At 45.4% G+C, this 21,663-nt stretch overlaps 1 protein-coding gene across 1 annotated transcript in view; it reads right to left on the reverse strand.

The window, feature by feature from the left end:
* uvrag (UV radiation resistance associated gene) overlaps positions 1 to 21,663 on the reverse strand; it is an 85,542-nt gene that overhangs the window by 23,167 nt on the left and 40,712 nt on the right. The window contains exon 12 of the mRNA XM_048234452.1: positions 15,566 to 15,641. Within this exon, the coding sequence (XP_048090409.1) occupies positions 15,566 to 15,641 (76 nt within the window). The remainder of the gene's footprint in view (positions 1 to 15,565; positions 15,642 to 21,663) is intronic.

A 21,663-nucleotide genomic window follows, 5' to 3' on the forward strand; every position in this document is an offset into this window, starting at 1 on the left:
GCTGCCTCAGACTGGGCTCCAAAATGCTGTAATCCACATGCAGCTAAATTATACCTGAGGGATAGAGCATTATAGGGCAATAAACACATGAGCTCCAACAATGTACATGTAGACTGCTGTAGCACTACTGCTCTGATACGTATGGGGCTACAGCAAAGGCTGTACTTTTTTGAAATCAAATCGTCCCATCATTATTATGAATTACTGAAACGTTACAGGTTAAACAGGGTCATAAACTACTTTTGGCCTTACAGAAAAGCAGGTTTTAGAGGACAATGAGGCTGGTGAAAGTACATTTGTAATCCTATGCTTTAAAATCACCTACATATCCTGCTATTATTTTTTTAAATGCGAAGTGCAACTGCCAACTGTCACTTTTAGCCATTCTTCCATTTTAGCCCAAGCCTGGATTGGCGCCAATCATGTTTTATTATTCGGGAGGATTGGGGGGTGAGGAGGGGTGGGCCGGTGAGGTGGAAAGTGTTACTCAGCTTTATGAGCCTAGTTATGTTTTTGTGGAGCTGTGGAATTGGTCCACAAGACTTGCATATATAAAGGTAACGGCTATTTAGCAGACTTTTTTGTCCAGAGTGAATAGCAAAGACTCGCAGAAATCGGGAATTGAACCCAGGTCAGCCGATTACAAAGTGAAGATGTTAACTGCTACTGATGTGTGTTTGTGTGTGTGTGTGTGTGTGTGTGTGTGTGTGTGTGTTACCTCTTTAAGTGTTTTGGTAATTTATGAGAACTGCGAATCGCCAGTGTTCACCCCTTAAACAAAAGCCACAGATCTTTAGCCTTCCATTCCCTTCCGTCCTTCTGTTAAAGGACCCATTGTATTGTTTCCTCTGTTCTCTCTGCTGCAGTAAGAGTCTAGGAAGGAAGGGGAAATTCTGCTATGTCTCCCAGGGCAACCATGAATCTTACTTTAATGAGCTTGGTCTTATCATGCCTCTGTTTCAGAAATTCATTTTAAGTTTTAATATGTTTTATAATAAGTAAATCATACTTTAGATAAATTGAATTTAAGAGCAAATGCATAAAATACTTGAAATATGACATGAAATAGTAGTCCAAGCTGTAGGGTTGCATGTGACTGACAGGTCTGATGTAATAATGCATGGTGATGCATTATTAAATGTCTCCCTGTGTGTGTGTGTGTGTGTGTGTGTGTGTGTGTGTGTGTGTGTGTGTGTGTGTGTGTGTGTGTGTGTGTGTGTATGTATATGAATGTGTGCACGGGGGCGTGTGTGTGTGTTTGGAGTGTATGTGTGTGTGTTTGGAGTGTCTGTATGTGTGTGTGTATGTGTGTGTGGGTGTGTGTGTGTGGGGGTGTGTGTGTGTGTTTGGAGTGTATATGTGTGTTATACTAGACATTTTTAGGCCCTCTAACCCTGAGCTGTCTCCCTTACATGCTGCTGCTGAACAGCAGGAAACCTTTTCACAAGGCCAGAGATCAAGATAAAAGTCTACATGCTCCAGCAGAAAGAATAACACTGCACCAAAAGATTTCAAATCAGTGATGGAAAACAGTTCAATGTGAATAACAAAATCTGTGTTTGTCCAAGAATGCAAGCCACTGTAGCATGGCACAGTTATGAGAAAGAATAGCTCATCTTGAGGAAAAGTGTAGGTTATTAAATCCATGCACACTCCATAGATGATTTTTTATGATGGCTGGTTCTTTTATGGAGGGTTATATCTATTGGATTTAGTTTATAGCTACAGAATTTAGTTTAGACTTAGACTTTAGTTTTCTTATTATTAACTACAACAAACTTTCCCTATCTGCACCACTTGGTAGAACTGCTTTAAACTATATATTAAACTAAATCCTCTGTTGCTCAGTGTGCTTCTCAGCCAGTCTGAATCCGGTGCGGAGCTATTAAATGTATTTCCTTTTCAACACAAGCCAACAAAGGTGTATGATAGCCAGCCAGACCAAACACAGACTGATATCTAACAATGAAAGCCAGATAAGAATTAGGTGTAATCTAGATGCTGTTCCGCGAAATAAAAGACCAAAAGGATTTGTTCCGGTATCAGCTGCAGTCCGGCAATTGTGTGTGTTACTTAAAAACTCATTCCGGTACTCAGAGGTGTTTGTTTTATGTTTCGTGGGGAAAAGGGAACAAGTTGCACATGGAGACAAACCCAAATTAATCAGCTAGAGTTCAGATCAGAGCTATCCGGAGGTCACAGTGTAACTCTCCCGATTGCCGCACAGCACTGGCACATAGCACACGTTTGTTGACTCCGCCTGCGGCGATTACATTCATTGTGCTATCTGTTCCCCTGCGCTCTCTCCATCACACCAGCCACAGCAAGAGGCACAAAGGGACTGGGGCTGGCTTAATATCCAAGGGTGATTACACAGGCCTGAAATCACACTGATATCACCACATCCCTGAGAGTCTTCTGTGAGGAGATGAAAGCAACATATTGCCACGTATAAATTTGGTGAGCAAATTTAGTTTAAAGGGCAAAGTTTGGCTGCATGTGTGGTAATGGGGCAGAATAAGAGATGGCGGCTCACCTCTGAACCCCCATCCCCACTCTCAACCACTACCAGCCTTCACCCCATCTCCCATCAAATTCCAACCCCACACACCCCAGCTGCCTCCATCCATTCCTCCTCTTCGAAACTCATTGGTCTGACACATGCTATCCATTCCCCCCCTATTCTGGAAAACAGGCGCGATGGAGAAAGGCAGAAGTGCAGTGAGATTAAAAGCTTAAGTGCCACTCTAACTCCCAGCCTGTTTAAAAAGGTAGCCGTCATTACCGGTGCCACTGGCAGGGGCTTCAGTGGAAAAGCCCGCTCAGGGTGGGTCCGGGTGAAAAGGATCGGCGGACAATAAAAGGGTACTTTCAATTTTGCACAAATAAGGCACTGTTGTTCAATCTCTAAGGCTTTTCCCACTGTCAAGGATCTCTTCTTTGTTGGCCAAGGGCAGAGGAAAAGACCCTTATTATGAGTTCAGATGGAAAAGAGGAACAAAAGCATATCATTTCTAGGGTCTAATGAGCTTGCAAAAATGTTGGCGTAGGCAGCGTTTGCAGTTGAGCATATAGCACTGTATATTTATTATAACACAACGAACTTTCTCACGCTCTCTGTGGATGCAGAGCAAGGTCTGACACTGCAGCAGTTAACACCAGCAAATCAGAGTGAGCAATCGCTGAAAAGCAATATGGACACAGGTTTTTGAACCAGCAGCCCAAGCGTACAATCCAATCAAACCAAAATGCAAAACTTATGACTTGAAAGATCATTGTGAAAAGGGTTCAGACTTTTCCTAACCTGAGGTACTCTGTGCCTCTTCATTAATTAATACAATGAGACTTTGCAGAATTAAAGGCTGGTACAAGATATTGGTTGGTGTTTACATGAAAGTATGTGCCATAATCAGTGCAGTTCTTCAAATGTGACTTAGGCTATCTATCATTCTCCTCAAAGAAAATTGTCACACTATCAATTTTTAGAGATTGTTTACCTCCATAGCTTGTGTGTGTGTATCACATTTTTCATTTGTTATACAGAGGACATAATACAAGCTGTTCTTTAGACAGATCTAAACAAATACAGTATGCCCCCTCATACACAGACACCAGGAACATGAAACATCAGACCAAACTAATGCCACTGCTTCTCTGGGAGCTGAACTCCAGGGTTCCAAAAGCACAAATCATGATTGTACGTCTGCTGGACAAAGCTCTATCGGAAAAACCTGCATAGGGATGGATAGTATTTCCCTACCTGGACAAAGCTCCAACGATCAATCAAAAACACAAGGCCACGGTATGAATATGGAGCCAAGATCAAAGATCTCCAACCATGCATCTCCACACTCTTATCTCTTCCAGACACGGAAGCCTTTGGGTGGGAAGGAAGGACCTATGGGAGCAAAACTGAATCCACTTACAATCAACAGACCCAGTGACCAGGCGAAGAACATTTTGAAACAACCAGATTCTTCAGCAAACCACCTTTCTTGCAAACAAACTGATTCATACAAACGACCAATCAGTCAATCAGTGAACCAACCAAACAACTAATCAATCAACCAAGAAACCAATCAGTCGATCACCTGACCAATCAACTAACCAATCACTAATTCAATCGATCACTCAACCAACCAAGTAATCAATCAATAATGCAATCAATCAACCAACGAAACTCTAGCTGCAACTAAATGCAATCAAAGTGAAAGGCTAGGCTAGCTAAATAACCCACATACATCATCTAAGGACAAAAACACATACACATTTAATTCACCAGATTATAGACACAGAACAAAAACACATAACAATGCCTATGTCACACGAAATACAATCCTGGCTGTGCCAACAGTGACAACGCAGGAGAGTGTGGGCCTGTATCCTGACAATAAGTCAACTTGTGGCATATAGGGTTGACCCCTGACCTGAGCAAGTGCGGAAGAGAATAATTTTGTTCCTGAGGAGACCCGAGTACAACACCTTCCTTCACATGGGAGGACGCAACAGGTATTTCTTCAGACTGGAGTAACAAAGGGCCTTTCTCTGTGGTGGGCTTTTTTAAAAAGTGGTGTTTATTTAACAACCACTTTCATTAGGCACTTAACTCCTCCAGTATGTCGGCTGTGAAACCATTATGAGTCAGTGATTCAGACAGAGAGCCTTTAAAAAAAAAAAAAGGAAGTTGGTGAGAAAGGCTACCAGAGGTAACGCTTCATTAATAACTCTTCTGATGGGTCTGAGGAGGCCTATCAATGGTATGCCTAACACGGGCATCTCCCTAAACCTAATTAATAACCTTCATCCACAAGCTGGGAGACACCAGTCGACAGGGGAGATGATCCTCCCTAATGGGGCTATAGTTTATTTAACCAAGAGGTGCTCATGGCTCTTGGCGTGTGGAGGAACTAGGAAGGAGAGAATATAGCAAAGGAAGACAAATATGGAAACGGGATCAGAAAAGGCGAGATCTTGAGAGATCTTGATCTCCCCTGATGCATTTTGAGATTTTGATTTTGGAGGAGGACATCAATGGTGTCCAAATAAATATGAAAAGCGTTTGGTTCTCCTGAGAAAACAAAGAGTGTTAACGAGAACCAGATGGCCCAGAAGAAAGGCTAGCGAGGCCTGACAACTACCAGCATGGCTGACATTTTTCAAATATCGACCAGATGGAAACGAGCAAGACTTCTCTCCCTCTCGCTCACTCACTCTGATTCCTGAAGTTGTTTAACTTCATCAAGGAAAGAATTACCTAGCAGATGTCTGTAAAGCTACATTGACCACATCGCTCAAGGAACACAGTGCAAGGGTTTTCTGTGAATTACCAGGAACAAGTTTTTCAGCACCCACTGACATGAAATATGCTTCAGTTAGACTCTAACCGAGTACAAAAGCAGGGCTATTACTGATCGACCACAGGCCCCTCTCATAGGAAGTTTCATAACAGCATATCTCTATATGTAACCCTTTTCAGATTATACCCTGAGGCCAAGTTGTGTTACTATACTTAACACCATATACCAAAGTGGCAAAAATCCCTCTTTTCTTATTTTAAGACATGGTATTCATGCGTGTCACCTCGACTGTAAGATAATATCAAAAGGATGTCAAAAGAAGAGAACTTTTACAAAGCCATGACATGTGACACTACTACATTTTGTCAAATTAGTCATTATCTCACAGGGTTTTAACAAAGAGGCAGAAATGTTAGACTAAGCTTTAACTACTGATAGTTTAATACATTTGTCTGGGGCTGGAAAAGAAACATCCTACTGAGAAGTGCATTTTAAACTTCAAGTAGGCAGAGTTAAGTCAAAGGTAGGCCAACCGGAGATAATGACTTGGCTATCGTTTGGGCTAATCAAATAACGAGCATAAGGACCTTATCTACAACACCAAAGCGCTCTTATCAAACCGCTGATTGTGTTATTGTTCATTGCCAAGTTCACTATTTCATCATTAACTCAATGTGTGAGGCAGCCGGTGTAGACAAGCCAGCTGAAGCACTCTTCAAAGAGTCCAAACAACTCAAACACCACCTCCATCCGGCTCCATGAGGGAGAATTCTTACAAAACGGTCCAAAGGGCTCAGAAGAATCCATTATTGTTTTCTTATGCCATGTTAACGTCAGACTAATAGGCCACTTCTTCCAGTGCACCTCTCATTTCTTTCTCTCTTTAGGGAGAAAGGCAGCAGTCATTATAAAGCAGCTGCCGCTTTCTCGGCAGTGATCCATCAGGTTTCTCAAAAACGCATAATTGCTACCACTTCTATACAGCCAAGCCAGCCTGGCTGTTAAGTAAATGACAATGTACAGCAGCCAACACTTCTAAGGCCCTAAAGTTGCCTTTTCCATAGTCTTTGTAAAGAGTTAAGCACATATATTAAATCAGTGTTATGAAGTGGTATTACATATCCAAATCAACTCTTTAATAGATACTTTTTGGGTGTGTCACAGCAGGCTATTAGCTTTCATCGCTTTATGGCTATAAAATGCAATGCTACCAAACCTGCTACACTGGCAGGCTTCTAGTACACTACATCCCAACTGGGAGGTTAACACAAAGCTTTGTATTTATACATTCTGTTTTGGCATCTCTCAGTCAAGTAGGATACACTCACGCTCACACATAACACATGTACACACACACGTGCACACACACAAAAACACGTAACACATATACACACGTACGCACACTCAGGAAACAGTAAGCAGTAAGGAGTCCCCAGACTTCCACCCATATATTCAGTGAATCTCTTCCCCTCCCTCGGCACCTCTTTGCGGTCCCAGGCAAACCCTTGGCTGCCGACCTCAAACCGTGGAAATTCAATCAGAGGCGTTTAAGTGTTTCATAAAGCCATAGGTGGCTGTCCAGAGGAATGCCCGTAAAAACGAGGAGTGCGGCGCGGTGGCAGGGTGCTGACGGACGTGCTTGCCATCGCGCCCACTCCCGCTCGGAAAACCCCGCCAGCACGTTACCGTGGCGACGGTGACAGACGTCCAGTTCCCGGTTCTCTCATAAACCCCTAAGTGCTGGCTGTGGCAAATGGATGGTGGGATGCCTGGTCCTTATGTGTGAAGTGTGCTTGGGACAGAAACCGAGGAGACTGAACTTGTGTAAAGCACTGTAAACTTCCCTAGACTTGCTAATTATTTTTTCCTTGCTATTTTTATCACCATTTATTATTGCCAGTGATTTGTAAACAAAACATCTATCCTCTATCTCTTACACATTGTTTTTCCCCCCATTTCATTTAGGTTGACCTCCCTTTCTTTATTGGAATAAAATGTTCAAAAATCAAACCATCCACCCAACCAATGTAAAAAAAAAGAGTTAAACTCACTGGGTGGTTGGAAAAATAATACATAAACAACCAGCTATTTGTCAATAAACACAAAGCTTAACTGATACTTTTAGTTCTGCAATATTTTACTCTAATTAGCCAGTGCAGGTATATTAAATTGACATTCTTAGCTTCAGTATTTATTTATGGTTGTTGTTGTTGTTGCCCTCCTTTCGTGGAAAACAGACAAAATGAGGTAAGCGTTTTTTACCAGTGGAATAAAATCATTGGTTACTGCAAATAAACATGTTTCCCCTCAAACACTCCACAGTTCCTTCATTCAGGGCCAAGAAGGAGGATTTTTTCCTTGATTACACATGGCTACCTATCTGTCAAAAAAGTGCGAGAAGGCCACAAGGACTTCAACCTCATTGGATGTTGTCGATACCATGGCAACAAACAGTGAGTGGAAACGGGACCACACAAAGAGATGGCTGATGACTGTGCTGAAGAGGTGTGTGTGTGTGCATTTGTTTGTGTGTGTGTGTGTGTGTGTGTGTTTACACATTCATCTAGCAGGCGGACAGATGTACAACCACAGACACGTATGTTTCAGCCCCTGTCCGTTCGACTGTTTTTGAGTCCGCAGCCATAATAACCTGTATATATATATCTCTCTCTCTGCCCCTCGTGATCAGCCACACACCGAGCCTTAATCTCTCTTAATCACTCCACTCACGCTCCATACAAGCACCCTTTCCCCACTTCCGTCCACACACACACACAAAGACAGCCAGACAGGCTGCGCCCATCTGCCCAGGCTGGGAGGTGTTATCAATAAAGACCAACAAGACTCCACCAGGCTGGGGGTCTGCTCCGAGACTAGACCAACAGGATAATGGGAGATCCTGTCAGTGGCTTCCTCAGTACCGTCCCGCTCCCACAACACAGAGCCTCAGTCTGAGGACGGGGGACACCACGGGGCAGAGAAACCCGGCCACACTAACCAGCCCCTCTGGCTCGTGGAGCAAACACAGATGGCCGGTGCTGCATGAGCATTGGGGATCTTATGAGAGATTTATGTCTGCTGGAGCACAGGGGAAATGAGGAAGATGATGATTGCAAACAGAAGTTATTACGCTCGTCCTATGACGGCATCTGCAGTGGGATACTTGCGCTCACTCTAAGCCCTCTCTGACTTGTGTTTACATACACTTGGTCATGAATCGCACAAAAGAAGAGAGATACATAAATAAATAAAATCAATAAATAAAACAGATGGAAAAGGAAAGAAAGACAGGGCTTTGCTGGGGATTGTAGTTTCATCTAATGATGAAATATGGCAGCTACTTGTCAGCTCGGCACGGTAAGTCCTGTATTAAACTGCCTGCTGGATGGCCAACAACACCAGGCTCACACAAATGTGAAATTACACAAAACAACTTGAAACTTATTTACCCATCCAAGACACCATCAAAGTGCAGGAACTTTGCAAATTACATTTTAATTGCCTGCAACAAGATAGACACACAGGTTTTAGTCACCACGAGAGCAGAGACAATTCCTCGAAAGTTTCATGACGTACAATAGATGTGTGAAGACCACAAATGACTTCAGGCAAAGTCCTAATGGTTTCCACCCATATTTGGTCCACATTTCACCAAGGCTGTGTGGAAACGTAGTCTACAAGAGACTAAGCAGTGACAGACTAAGTCTTCCTTTTTCCGAAATTCACACCGAGGAGCCTGTGCACATGGCTGTAACCCTCACCAACCCTGCCCTGATGTTATTCCAAGATGGCTAACAATCGCTTGGGTACAGCAGGTATCGCTTTTCTCCAAGTTTACTTAACCCGCCTACGCTCTGCCAAAAACAATTTTTTGCTTGAAATGTGACAAATAAAGTACACTACTGGAGTGATTTTTTTTTTACTAGTGGGGAACTAGACCGAAGCCCTTTAAAGTGGCACCTTAATAGCATTAAAATATAAACCACATTTTCAGAGGGGGGTGGTGGGGGTGAGGGCAGGAGGGGGTGGTGTGAGGCAGAGAGTGAGGCTACTCGGAGATATGGGGTTGGGGACGGGAGGGCGGGGGGGTAAGAACGCGTTACTCCTCCGACGGATTCCCGCTGAGGAACCACGGAGGACCGCTAGCTCCTTGCGGGCAGGCAGAGCATACCTCGTCGGGGGTTAAATAATAATAGACACATGTTTTGTAAAGGCACCGGTAAAAAATTAACCCATTTTCATTTTCCTCCCTGCCCCAGCCCACCCCTACCCCTACCCCTCTCTCTCTCCCTTTTGAAGTCGAGGAGCCAGGGTACAAAAGCACAGCACGTATTTTGAATCCGACGGTAGGGCTCTGAGAAACAGAGTCCATTATGTACCCCTGGCCAACCAAACCTTTCCAAGATGGAAAACGGATGTTGCTTTTGTAGGAAGGTGGAGGGGAAGTTGCAACCCGCGGTTTCATAACCTGATCAGTTCCAGCAGTATTACTGCTTTTAGGTTGTGTGTGAATGCGCGTGGCGTGTGTGTGTGTGTGTATGTGTGCGTTGTGTATGCGTGCGTTGTGTATGCATGGGTGTTTGAATATGCGCACAAGTGTGTGTGTATATGTGTATGCATGACTGACTAAGCACATGTGTATGTGTGTGTGTGTGTGTGTGTGTGTGTCAATGTGCTCAAGGTTGCTATGGTGGTCGAGGTTTTGCAGGGGTACGAGGGGCGAGTAAACAAGCCCAGCTCTGAATGCAGACAGCGGACACAGGCGTCTGTTTGTGGAGGCTCCGGCTCCAGAAGAAGCCGTGTTGTTTTGGCGGCCGGAGCAGACGCAATAGCCGCGCTTATTCTGGAGCGCTCTACCGCGAGAAGCACACAGCACCGGGCACAGTCATCAACCACAGGCCCTGACCAGATGAGCACAGAGCCGGTCAACAGGGGTGGAGGGGGGCTCACTGGAATAGGTCCTGCTAAATACAGCCCACCTCATTTCCCAGGGGAGTCTACCTCCTTCCTTTTACACCCCTTGCTTCTATTTACCTGTGTGATCTTAATTAGGGGAAGGGAGGGAGTGTGGGATGAACAGTGACACAGAGAGAGAGAGAGAGACAGACAGACAGGCAGTGATGGAGAGATGGGACGAAGAGAGAGAAACATTGTGAGAGAGAGAGGAAGAGAGAATAGAAGCGAGTGGGAGAGAGAAAGTAAACATCGTAGGGCCTAGGTGGATAAGCACCTTGAAATATTAAGCACTAAATAGACAGCTCTTTCTCTCCCCATCTCTCTCTCTCGCTCACACACACGCGCACACACAGACACAAACACACACACACACACACACACACACACACACACACACACACACACACACACACACGCGCGCGCGCGCACGCACAAACACACACACACACACTTTCCCCATCTCTCCCTTTTCCTCACTCACTCTCCCCTCAATCCCCCTCTCTCACACACACACACATATCTCTCTCTTTCTCTCTCTCATATCCACCCACCCACACACCCACGGTCTCCCCGACTCTCTCATCTCTATCTTGGCTGTGTGGGTGGTGTGTGGCAGGCGGAGGCTGTGGTGAGGCTGGGCAGGGCCGGCAGCCTCAGCCAATCCTCATATCAAGGCCTCCATTGAAAAAAAAGCCACAAAAAAAAAAACCCTGCACCTAAACAGGATCCCCAGACGTGCACTTTCTTATTTTCACACTCTGATACGTCCAGAGAGTGACCCGCGATGGCCATCACAGCCAGCTCATTCAACATTGTGTTGACGTTTCCCCTGGAGAACAAATAAGAAAGAGGGGAAAAAAAGGAAAAGAAATGGGAGCGCGATTAGGACAAAGGCGACCCTGGGAACCTGCTCGCAATCTCACAATGACAGTGAGAGAGCGCAGGAGACTCCGTGAGAGGACGAGGAGGAGGAGGAGGAGGAGGAGGAGGAGGGAAGAATGAGAGGCAGTCAGGATTGGGGATAAAGATTGCTTGTTTGACTGCTAGAGACGAAGACGTCTGATCTCACCACTGTGACTCGGCGGGAGTTATTCCCGGCGCCCTCAGGACTGAGCGTTCACAAAGGTTATGTACACACGCCAGGGGAGAGGCTGGGTGGGGGTGGTCGCTGGAGAGATGCTAACTTGATGTATGGAAATGCTAACTGAAAACCCACAAATAAAGCCACTTAGCTGCAACTATTAATCACGGCACGGCTATTTTGGTCACAAGGCGCCGTTGAGGCCCTCGGTTGAAGGCCTTATTAAACAAAAACAAGCGAGGACAGGAAATCAGGTAATGGACGAAGATCATTTTTCACGACCAGTAATGTCCGAGCCGGGCCAGTCATCCAAGCCCACGGCGAGGTTTTGAGGCCGCTCGGACGCCCTTTCAAGATTCCCCCCATTTTGCGCCCTACCGAGTGGAAATCCAAATGACGGGTGGAGGGCGAGTTAATTAAATCCTGGAACGGGAACAAAAACAGAACAAAAAAAAAAAAAGCTGGTGGCAGGACTGAAAGGGGAAGAGGGCTGATGAGAGCAAATATCGTTTTTCAGCTTTAATAAACGACTCCTCGGCGGCCTCCTGGCAACTGCAGGCGACCAGATACAAACACCTGCCACCGCAAGGCTCCCTCTCGGGTGCCGGCCTGGCTACTTTCTTCCCTGCGCGCAGAGGGAAAAACAACAAAAACAATACCCGCTGGTCCATGAACTTGTGTTTTCACTGCCCCAGTAAAAACAACGGCTCCCCAATGCATTTAAGCCTTTTTTTTTCAAACCAACTGCATTCTAGAACACACATGGAGGCTCCGTTTCAGAGTCCAACCAATGACCAAAAGACTGTACAGCACTACTGCATTGTGTGCAGAGCTACCGTACTGATCTGGAATCAGCTGGGAAGAGATGGGACAAATGCGGTCAGGATTTCCCCACTGCTCTGGACCAGTGCCTGTACCCTGCTCCCTCCTTCCTCCAAACGCATACGCCATCGCCCAGGCATGCCTGCCCTCCGACAACACAGACAACGCTTTTCAAAACACACTGCCAGCCCAGCGCAGATAAACCCGGCCACCAGGCCTGATTCAGAGATGACCACAACTGGCTTAACTCACCAGCAGTCTTTAGCCAGGGGCTGAGCCGACCCTGCACACTCGCTCACTCGCTTGGGGAGTCTACTGAGAGAGTAGTAGTAGTACAGTAGTAGTAGTTTTTGTTTAATTTCGTACCAGCATCTATGGCTACACCATGGCACAAAAATAATATAAAACAACATAAATTAGAATCGAAAACAATTACACTATAAATTAAAACGAACGAAGTATAGAGATAACCAACTCTCTATAAATTAATAAATATTGAAATAAGATTCTTTAAATCTACATTGGCTACACAATTCTAGAACTTTCTATGGTCTGTTGGGGGAGTAATCAGCAGCACATGTTCATGTCAAAGGTGCCTTCTGGGTACCAGGAGCAAACACGGGACAGAAGACTGGGTCCCCTTAAGTTGCCGTGGACCCCTGCCCCCTGTCTATGGCCCCCATCCTTTACACAGCGAAAAACAAATTTAGTAATGACAACAGGCCTGGGCCCCTAATATTTCTACAGTGTGGGAGGTAGGGGTGTATAAGTATAGTATATATACACTTTTTTGATCCCGTGAGGGAAATTTGGTCTCTGCATTTAACCCAATCGGTGAATTAGTGAAACACAAACAGCACACAGTGTACACACAGTGAGGTGAAGCACACACTAATCCCGGCGCAGTGAGTTGCCTGCTACAACGGCGGCGCTCGGGGAGCAGTGAGGGGTTAGGTGCCTTGCTCAAGGGCACTTCAGCCACGGCCCACTGGTCCGGACTGGACTGGAACCGGCAACCCTCCGGTTACAAGTCCAGAGTGCTAACCAGTGGGCCATGGCTGCCCACCAAAAATGCTAAAAATCCACACTTCCATATATTAGTATTTGCACTTGTTGACATCATCTGAAGAAATATAGATTTCTGCACCTTCTGAAATTCAGCTCATATTAAAACAACATGTTCCATTCACAGAGTTCCTTTTTGAGTCAACTCAAACTCCTGTCTTTTGCAAAACGCAAACGTTCTCTCCAAAAGCATTTCCAGATTTGGCCACAGAAAAGATCACATTTTCCATAACATTTCATCCCTGACTAACAAGACACAGTGCTGACAAATATACATGCAGCTAAAGAATTTAGTGATTCAATACAACTGTAGATGATGCTGAAACTCCTACTGAGTTCAAGCATCTGTGTTCCTAATATGACAAAGGAGTGGAGGAGGAGAAGGAGAAGGAGGAGAAGGAGAAGGAGAAGGAGGAGGAGAAGGAGAAGGAGAAGGAGAAGGAGAAGGAGAAGGAGAAGGAGAAGGAGAAGGAGGAGGAGAAGGAGAAGGAGGAGGAGGAGGAGGAGGAGAGGCTGCGGACCACCTGACATCCTTCAGTCTACTCCTGCACGACCGAGGACCTAAATAAAAACAATATACCCTCAGCCTACCACTTCAAAGAGAACCCCCGTAACCCCCCACCCCACCTACCCATTGCCTTCATTCTCATTCCTCCATCCCCCTCCCCCACGCAGATCACTTTCAAAAAGGGCACACTGCACAATTTAATAAAAGATAGGAGTTTAATCCCCCACCTCACCACCCCACCCCTATCCAAGACCAAGCACCACAAGTGAAATCAGATCCCTGCATGGTCTGACCACAGAGACAGAGCTGCGATTGGGGCTTGCAAAAGGAAATAATTACATTTCCCCAAAGAAAAAAACATCTGAAAAGACCGATAAAAAGATTTTACAGGGAAGGGGGGCTCCGAATAACAAAAACACAATAATAACCTCCAGCCATAACTGGCTAGTTGTTGGTAAATTGTATTAAGTAGAAAAACCAAGCACAATTTTCTAATATGTGGAGGTCAATGAGCCAGCTGGTTCTAAATAGAGTCTTCAGATATTAACGAGAAACATACCGCCCTGACGGGCCGGGACAGAGAGGAGAGGCTAACCAGGTACAGATAAAGTGGTCAGAGAAAGTCGAGGTTGAAGAAACTTAATTAGACCCTGAATCAGGAGGAAATGATATGTAGCGTGACAGTCTGCCCCAATGCATCATTCTCTCTCTCTCTCTCTCTCTCTCTTTCTCTCCCTCTCTCTCTCCTTCTCTCCCTCTCTCTCTCTCTCTCTCTCCTTCTCTCTCTCCCTCCCTTTTCCCCTCCTGTGGCTCCTGGTATGGAACTCATGATGTCAGTAATGTAATGGACTGCCGGTGCTCAAGAGAAGACTGTGTGCATGCGTGTGTGTGTGTGTGAGTGAGTGAGAGTGTGCGAGATGGTGGATGGGTGTATGTTGTGGGGTGGGGGGCACTGTGGTTGCCATGGTAGCCAAGCAATGTTGTGAGTAAGGGTTTTACCACGATCCCCGATACATAATGCCATGTAGCGCTTCCAGCATTTGACCCATCCCAGCCCACAATGCCTTACAGATCTGAGGACTAGCGAGGGACTCGACCCAACAGGAGACGATTCATGTGGTGCATCTAAACAACTGTGGCCGCCTCGTCAACTCACAAAAACACAATACTGACATGCATTAATAACACGCACAATACTGCTGAAGAAAACATTTAGTTACCCCACCTGAAAGTGATTACCACAAAAAGAGTGTGCACAACTTCACGCTTATCTGGTTTGACACTACAAAACGTACAACAGTTTGAGAATCAAAAGGGCGCTTTTGAAGAGAGTCCAGCATGTGTGTGGAATAGAGAGGTGACAAAATGTCTAAAAAGAGCAAAACTGAAGTTAGAAACGCTGCATTTTTGGAGCTTATTAGCCTGTTTTTAATCATTCTAAAAAATATATATATTCAGGTTGACTGTTGAATAATAACTTGGTTCCAATGTTCCCTTTACTTCAAACAGTGAAATTGTTTATCACACCAAGCTGTTAAAACAGACATTCAATTTTAGCCAAGATATGAATTAGTTATTATGCAGCCAGCCACTCAAAGGAGAATAAGACCTATCGACAAGACCCCTTGACCCCAATATGGAAGACTCAAGAGAAAGTCGAGTGGCTCAACAATATAAAAGAAATATGAGCTGAGAATTGAATGCTCGTATAGGAAGCACCACAGGAATGAAATGCAGTTCAAGACAAAAAAAAAACAAATGCAAAACGAGATTAGTCCTCAGTACTATTCCACCATAGCGGGTGGTGGACTTTATAAATAGTGTTGAATCGCTTACCTGGGCAATGTTTTTGTTGAGAAGGTAGACACCATATTCAAACTGAAAGCGTTCTCCTCTGGGGTACAGTGGGAACCTGTCACAGAACAAAGCAGAAAAGCTCAAATGAACACGGAGCAATGGAGTAGACGATATTGGCAAAACAGAGGTAAACAGTAAACTCCAACAGAGTCAACGATACACAGAGGCCTTGCAGCTTAGCAACAGGCCCCATCTTTTCGTAAAAAAAAAAGAAAAGAAAAAAAAACTGGGACTTTGCTCAGAGTGACTTAGTGGAAATAAGATGCAAAAACTTCATGAGGAAAGCATGAGCTCGACTGCGTTTGAGATTTTATATCCTGCTTCAGAAGACTTGGGGAGGATTTTATGAACCCCCCCCCTGTCAAGTCCATTGCAATGTGTAACGACAGCACTCGGAGTGCTCAAATTTAGTTGTGCATCCACGGGAAGCCGGTTTACGATGCATTACACATCTGCAGATGTTTTGGAGCATTTTGTATCCCATCAGCCATGACAGATGCTTTCATTTGTTTTAAAATGCCATCAATCAAATTTAAGTCAAAAAAAGCAAGTTCAAAGCTTCAAAATAGTCTTCACAAGGGAACGCTCAACTTGCAGACTGTGAAAATATGTTTATGTCTTAAGAGATCAAAATGGAGGGGGGATTGTGGATCGTTTAGAGATGCCCTCATATCTTTCATTTCCCATATGCTTTCAATGAATCTCAAAATAATCTACATTTTACCTGAGACAGGTAACTTCCTCATTCTGGTTAGTGGCTATTGTAGAACACGAAGCTATTTGGTTGTTTTCATCCACAGAATATACAAATGATGACCTTGTGCGTGGTTAGCACTCAATAGACCACTTAATGTATCTGTCACATGTTATTATTACATAGCTGTGTATAGTTGAGGCCTAATGCGCTATGCACTTCATTGAGAACATGGACCGCAGAGCTTATTAAATACTTTTCATGCTGCAATGCTGTTGCAAGAGGGGAAAAAAAAACAGCAGGCCTCATCCATGCGTGTCGCCCCGAAACTGAACTGAACTGAAGTGAATGAGCTCCATACGGCCATGGCGGGCCCCAGCAGCAGGCAGGCAGGCTAGGCCTCATTACCCCGAGGTGTGATGTGTGAGTGATCTTCCGGAAGCTTCTTCCACCCTAATCCCTGTGAAAGGCCGACGTGTGTGCATGCCCCCCGGTGCTGTGGCTAATCCGGTGAACAGAGGCAGGGCCCCCATCCTACCACCGTGACCCCCAGCAACCAGGGGCCTCAGCAGCAGTGTGTGTGTGTGTGTGTGTGTGAGTGTGTGTGTGTGTGTGTGTCTGCCTACATGTATGTGTCTGTGTGTAAGCGGGGAGGAGAGGTGAGTCAGGGAGCCTCTGAAAACTCTTCAAACACTTCAGTGACTCTCTGTTCCATGGTGTCATGGTCGACGCGACATCTGAGTAAAATCACTGGAAAGAAAAACTTGACTAGCCTGACCCGCACTAATGGTGTTCACACAGACGGACATCCCGTCCTGACATCATCAACCTGAGCTCAGGTCTTCTGACTGATGGGGCCTCGGCGAGATGAGGGCGCGTAAATTTACACGCTTCATTAGACGGGAACATGACTGATTAATCGTTAAGTACTTACACTCGGTCCTCAAGTGATTTTCAGCAGGTTAAAATAATAATCTGCTAAAACAGTAATAGTTAGGACTCAGTAGCCAGTATAAGAAAAACCTGAACGAGATCGCATTTACATCTGTAAGCTCCGTGGTTCGTGTTTCTGAACGGCTGCCAAAAGGCCGAGGCAGGGGCGTGTATAGCCCATGTTTGGCCATTGCACCCCATGTTCATGCTCAGCTGAATAACACAGCGCAATAGTCAGTAACGACTCTGAAATGACTCTGAATTCCACGTCCATTCTGTCATATGCCTTAATGTCGGTGACCATGAAGGTTATTGTTCTATTTTCACTATTCCTCAAGAGACAGAAGACTTTAAGCAAAACACTGTCTCCAAATGCAGCTGGGGCCGAAGACTGAAGAACCACTTGTTGTCATCATCATTAACACTACTGCCAGGATATAATTGCTGCGTGTGAGTGTGTCTGTGCTTGCGTAAGAAAGTAAGAGAGCCTATGACCAGTCAGGCCATACACAGAAAAACAAACACACCTGAAACCATGGCAAAGGCAATAACATCGTGAAGATAGTGTTTATTTTCTATAAGAAATTGTTAATGTTACTTGGGCAAGATCATGTACTGTTTTATCACTGCCTCATGCAGTATTCATTACTATAGCTTCTAATGATGTTATTTGAAATGGTAAGGTCCTGGCCAGATCAAAGCATCCATCCATGTTCCTACTCCTTCAACAGGAGTGCTTGAATCCCTCACGTGTGCACGTTTGAATGTATCTACATGTGAAATTTATCAACGGGGTCTCTCCACTCCCTTGGATGCATGTCCAAAAAACATACGACTCCAACCCATGACCACAAAATCCCTTAAACGATATCAGCATCTTCTTTCCCCATTAGGCCTTGTGGAAGACAGATGATAGGCGACTGAAAGAGACGGCACAGGCTACTCTCCTCTCTTTCACCACACCTCAACTCACTCCACACAGACAATCACTCCCTCCCACCTCCCTCGATGACGACGCCTCCATGCCAAGAACGTCAATTTGGCGCAGTGCGTGTGTACAGGTGGGTAATTTATAATAGGGTGCGTTTGGATGTGTGTGTGTGGTTATGTGTGTGTGTGGTTGTGTGTGTGTGTGTGTGGTGTGTGTGTGTGTGTGTGTGTGTGTGTGTGTGTGTGTGTGTGTGTGTGTGTGTGTGTGTGTAGAGGTGTGTGTTTGTTGGACTTTCCACAGGTTGTTAAAAGCAAAGACATTGGCTGCTTGTAAGAAGACTGGTCTTTTATGAGGCAGGATATTTACACAGAGAGATCAGGCTCATCAGGCCTCCAGGGATTTACCCAGCTCTGTCCCACTGTAAAATATGATAGTAGGGGCCACAGCTTAAAAAAAAAAAAAATGTCAGAGACAAGAAGAAAGAGGAATGGTTTTGGAGATTGTTTTTTCTTTTAAATAGAATCCCTTTTTCCTTTGCTATGACCCTTATGTTTAAACGTGGGGGCCTCGTTGCGGCTGTCCTCTCTTCTCTCTCTATCGACGGGAGAGCTCCAGGGGTCCAGGCGACTAAAGGGCCACAGAGGGGGACTGAGGCTTTTATGAGCAGATCCCCTCACCTCCCCTCGAACCCCCTCGACAGGGAGGGAGGGAGGGACTAGATTTATGACACGGCAATGCATTTGTGAGCCAACATACAAGCAGGCAACTCCAAGTCTTGGTCTTTGTTGCGGACATAAAGTGAGGTGCTTTGTCTTAGTGGTGTTAGAGAGCGTTCACAGTAACAGACAATGACTTAGCCTTTGGGGATAACCTTTGAACTCTACAAAAATAGTGTGGAACATGAGGTTCGGTTTAGTTTCAGGACTGGAAAGAATTAACACTTTTCCAAGCAGAGCGTTGAGCTGGTATAGCAGTTTTCCTGTAACCAGTACCATCAATGTTTAAAACCAGCTCCTCCTTGTGTTGCCCATGACAAACTGGACGTTGGTTACATGGCTGCTTCCACCATCAGGTAGCTCATGTAGATGTGGGTGGGATGGTTCTTGGCTGTTTCAGGACACAGACCACTGAACACTGTGTTCACAAGGCGTTCGGCATGGCAGTCGAATTCCAAATGAAGGATTCTGGAGGTGAGCGGACCCGGACCCACACCAGAAATGGCCCAGTTCTGCTGTTCTGCTCTGGCAACACACTGAAGCCACTCTGTCTAACTGCATGAGACACACCAACGATCGTCAAATCGGAAATGGCGCTAATTAGCACAACAATTTTCTCACCATTACCAAGTCACGCCGTGCAGTTTCTCTACACAAGAAAACAACTGTCTGTGAGCCTAACTACATCTGCCTAGCGCTGTTAGCAAGAGTCAGCCCACGGCCGTCAACCTCCATCTCTGTCACCATTTAATGGAGCCTTTGCAGACGGCATCTGGGAGGAAGTTTAGATGCACGGCAATAAATAAAGGAGAACGGAGCAAGTGAGCGAGTGGCTGGAGAGAGAGAGAGAGGCCCCTCGCTCACATCCTGTGCAGCGTCGCTCCGCACTTCTGCTTTTAATTAAAAGTCTCAACAGGAACGCCGAGCTGGGGACAAGCCAACCGTGGATATTCTAAAGAGATTATTTATTATATTTTTTAAAAAAAAAAAAGAGAGAAAAGAAAAGAAAAAAGAAAATGGGGATGACAGGTAGCAGCAGACTCCGGAACGAATTTGGCGCAAATCTGGCGGTTACGCACTGAGCGTGGGCCAGAGCCGTCTCAGAGTCGGTTGATATTGAGAGAATGCTTGACCCCCACGTGACTCACCAGTTTCTTGGTCAAAAAAAACAAAAAACCCTTGTGACATTACAGTAATGGAATGGACCTAAGTGGAATGAGTATGTGGGGTGGTGGGGGGTCTATAAAACAGCGTTTCTCTGACAGATGCTGAGTATAATAATTTCTCTGATATTAGAAATTACAGCCTGCGTCTGATTTATAAAGCACATGCTACCATTAGCCATGACAGTTGCCAGGCAGGTGTTTTTTATTTTTTTTCCCTCCTCTCCTTCCCCTTATGAAGCAGCCGCTATGATTTATGAGTGCAAACTGCTTCAGAACTACACATTAAAGCAGCTCTAAACTTCTGGGACTTTTTTTTCTTTGCCTTTGGGTCCAGGAAAGAGTAGTTTAAGTGACTGTTAAAACGGTGTGTGAGAGAGCGCAGGAGACAGAAAGAGAGAGAGAGAGAGAGTGAGTGAACGAGTGTGTGAGTGCGCAAGTGAGCGAGAGCAGAGCATGTGTGTGTGGGTGTGCGTGAGTTTGCTCACAAGAGGAATGGGAAAGATTTAGGATGACATTGTTTTGCAAATTTGGGGTATTAATTAGCATGTGTAAACAGTCTGCTGAGGGCCATGTGCGGAACACTCCGGCTGTGTGTACACGGTGCGAGGTCAGCCAGTCACCGGGAAGACTTTCAGCAGCCTGGTGGAGCTGCCTGCAGGGTCCGCGCTGACCACCCAGCTGCTTCACTATCCCAGAGTTCATTGCAGCCTGCCTGGCGGCCATTTTTGCTCAGGAAAAAGAGGCGCACATATCTTTTGGCGAGAGATTTCAAAAGGGTCAGGCCTGAAACATTTACTTCAAAGACAAAACATACAGACAAAGACAGACACTTGCACCTTTGTAGAGCTTTTAAAGTGATACCATGAAGCAGAGCTTGCACGAAAAATGTAAAAAACCTGTCGAGAGGGGTCAGGAGAACATGACATCATCAATTAACACCTTCTAGAATGGCCGAGAGGCTCGTTTACTGATCCTTTCCAAAGGCAGTGTCAGGACCTATTCCACTGTCCCCTGAGGGCTAAGTCAAAGGAGCCTGAAAGCTATTTCCATTGTCCTGCAGGGAAACCTCCCCATAAAACCGTGTGTGAGATTGTGTGTGTGTGTGTGTGTGTGTGTGTGTGTGTGTGTGTGTGTGTGTGTGTGTGTGTGTGTGAGAAAGAGAGAGGTCTTTTGACTGGACTGTCTGTACGCTGTCCATCTGTGAGCTTTCAGTAGAGCATGCCTCTGTGTGTGTGTATGTGTATGTGTGTGTGTGTGTGTGAGTGAAAGAGAAAGAGAGAAAGAGTGTTTGTGTGTCTGAGTGTGTATGTGCATGTGTGTGTGTGTGTGTGTGTGAGAAAGAGAAAGAGAGAAAGAGTGTTTGTGTGTGTGTGTGTGTGTGTGTGTGTGTGTGTGTGTGTGTGTGCCTTCTGTCTGTGTCACATCAGCCAGCAGCTCATAGCTCTTGATCCCACCCTCTAAAGCCTGTAGTATGAACCTTAAGCAAGCAAGCAAACTGTGCACCCCATTCAAACACACACTAGGGGGGTGTGGGGGAGTTAAGGGAGGGAGTCTGTGGAGGAAAGAACGACGGGATAGAACGACAGAGAGGAAAAGAGAGAGAAAAGGGAGAGAGTAAGGGAGATTGTGGACAAGCA

This window comes from Alosa alosa, chromosome 2, assembly GCF_017589495.1.
Source record: "Alosa alosa isolate M-15738 ecotype Scorff River chromosome 2, AALO_Geno_1.1, whole genome shotgun sequence".
Taxonomy (NCBI): Eukaryota; Metazoa; Chordata; class Actinopteri; order Clupeiformes; family Clupeidae; genus Alosa; species Alosa alosa.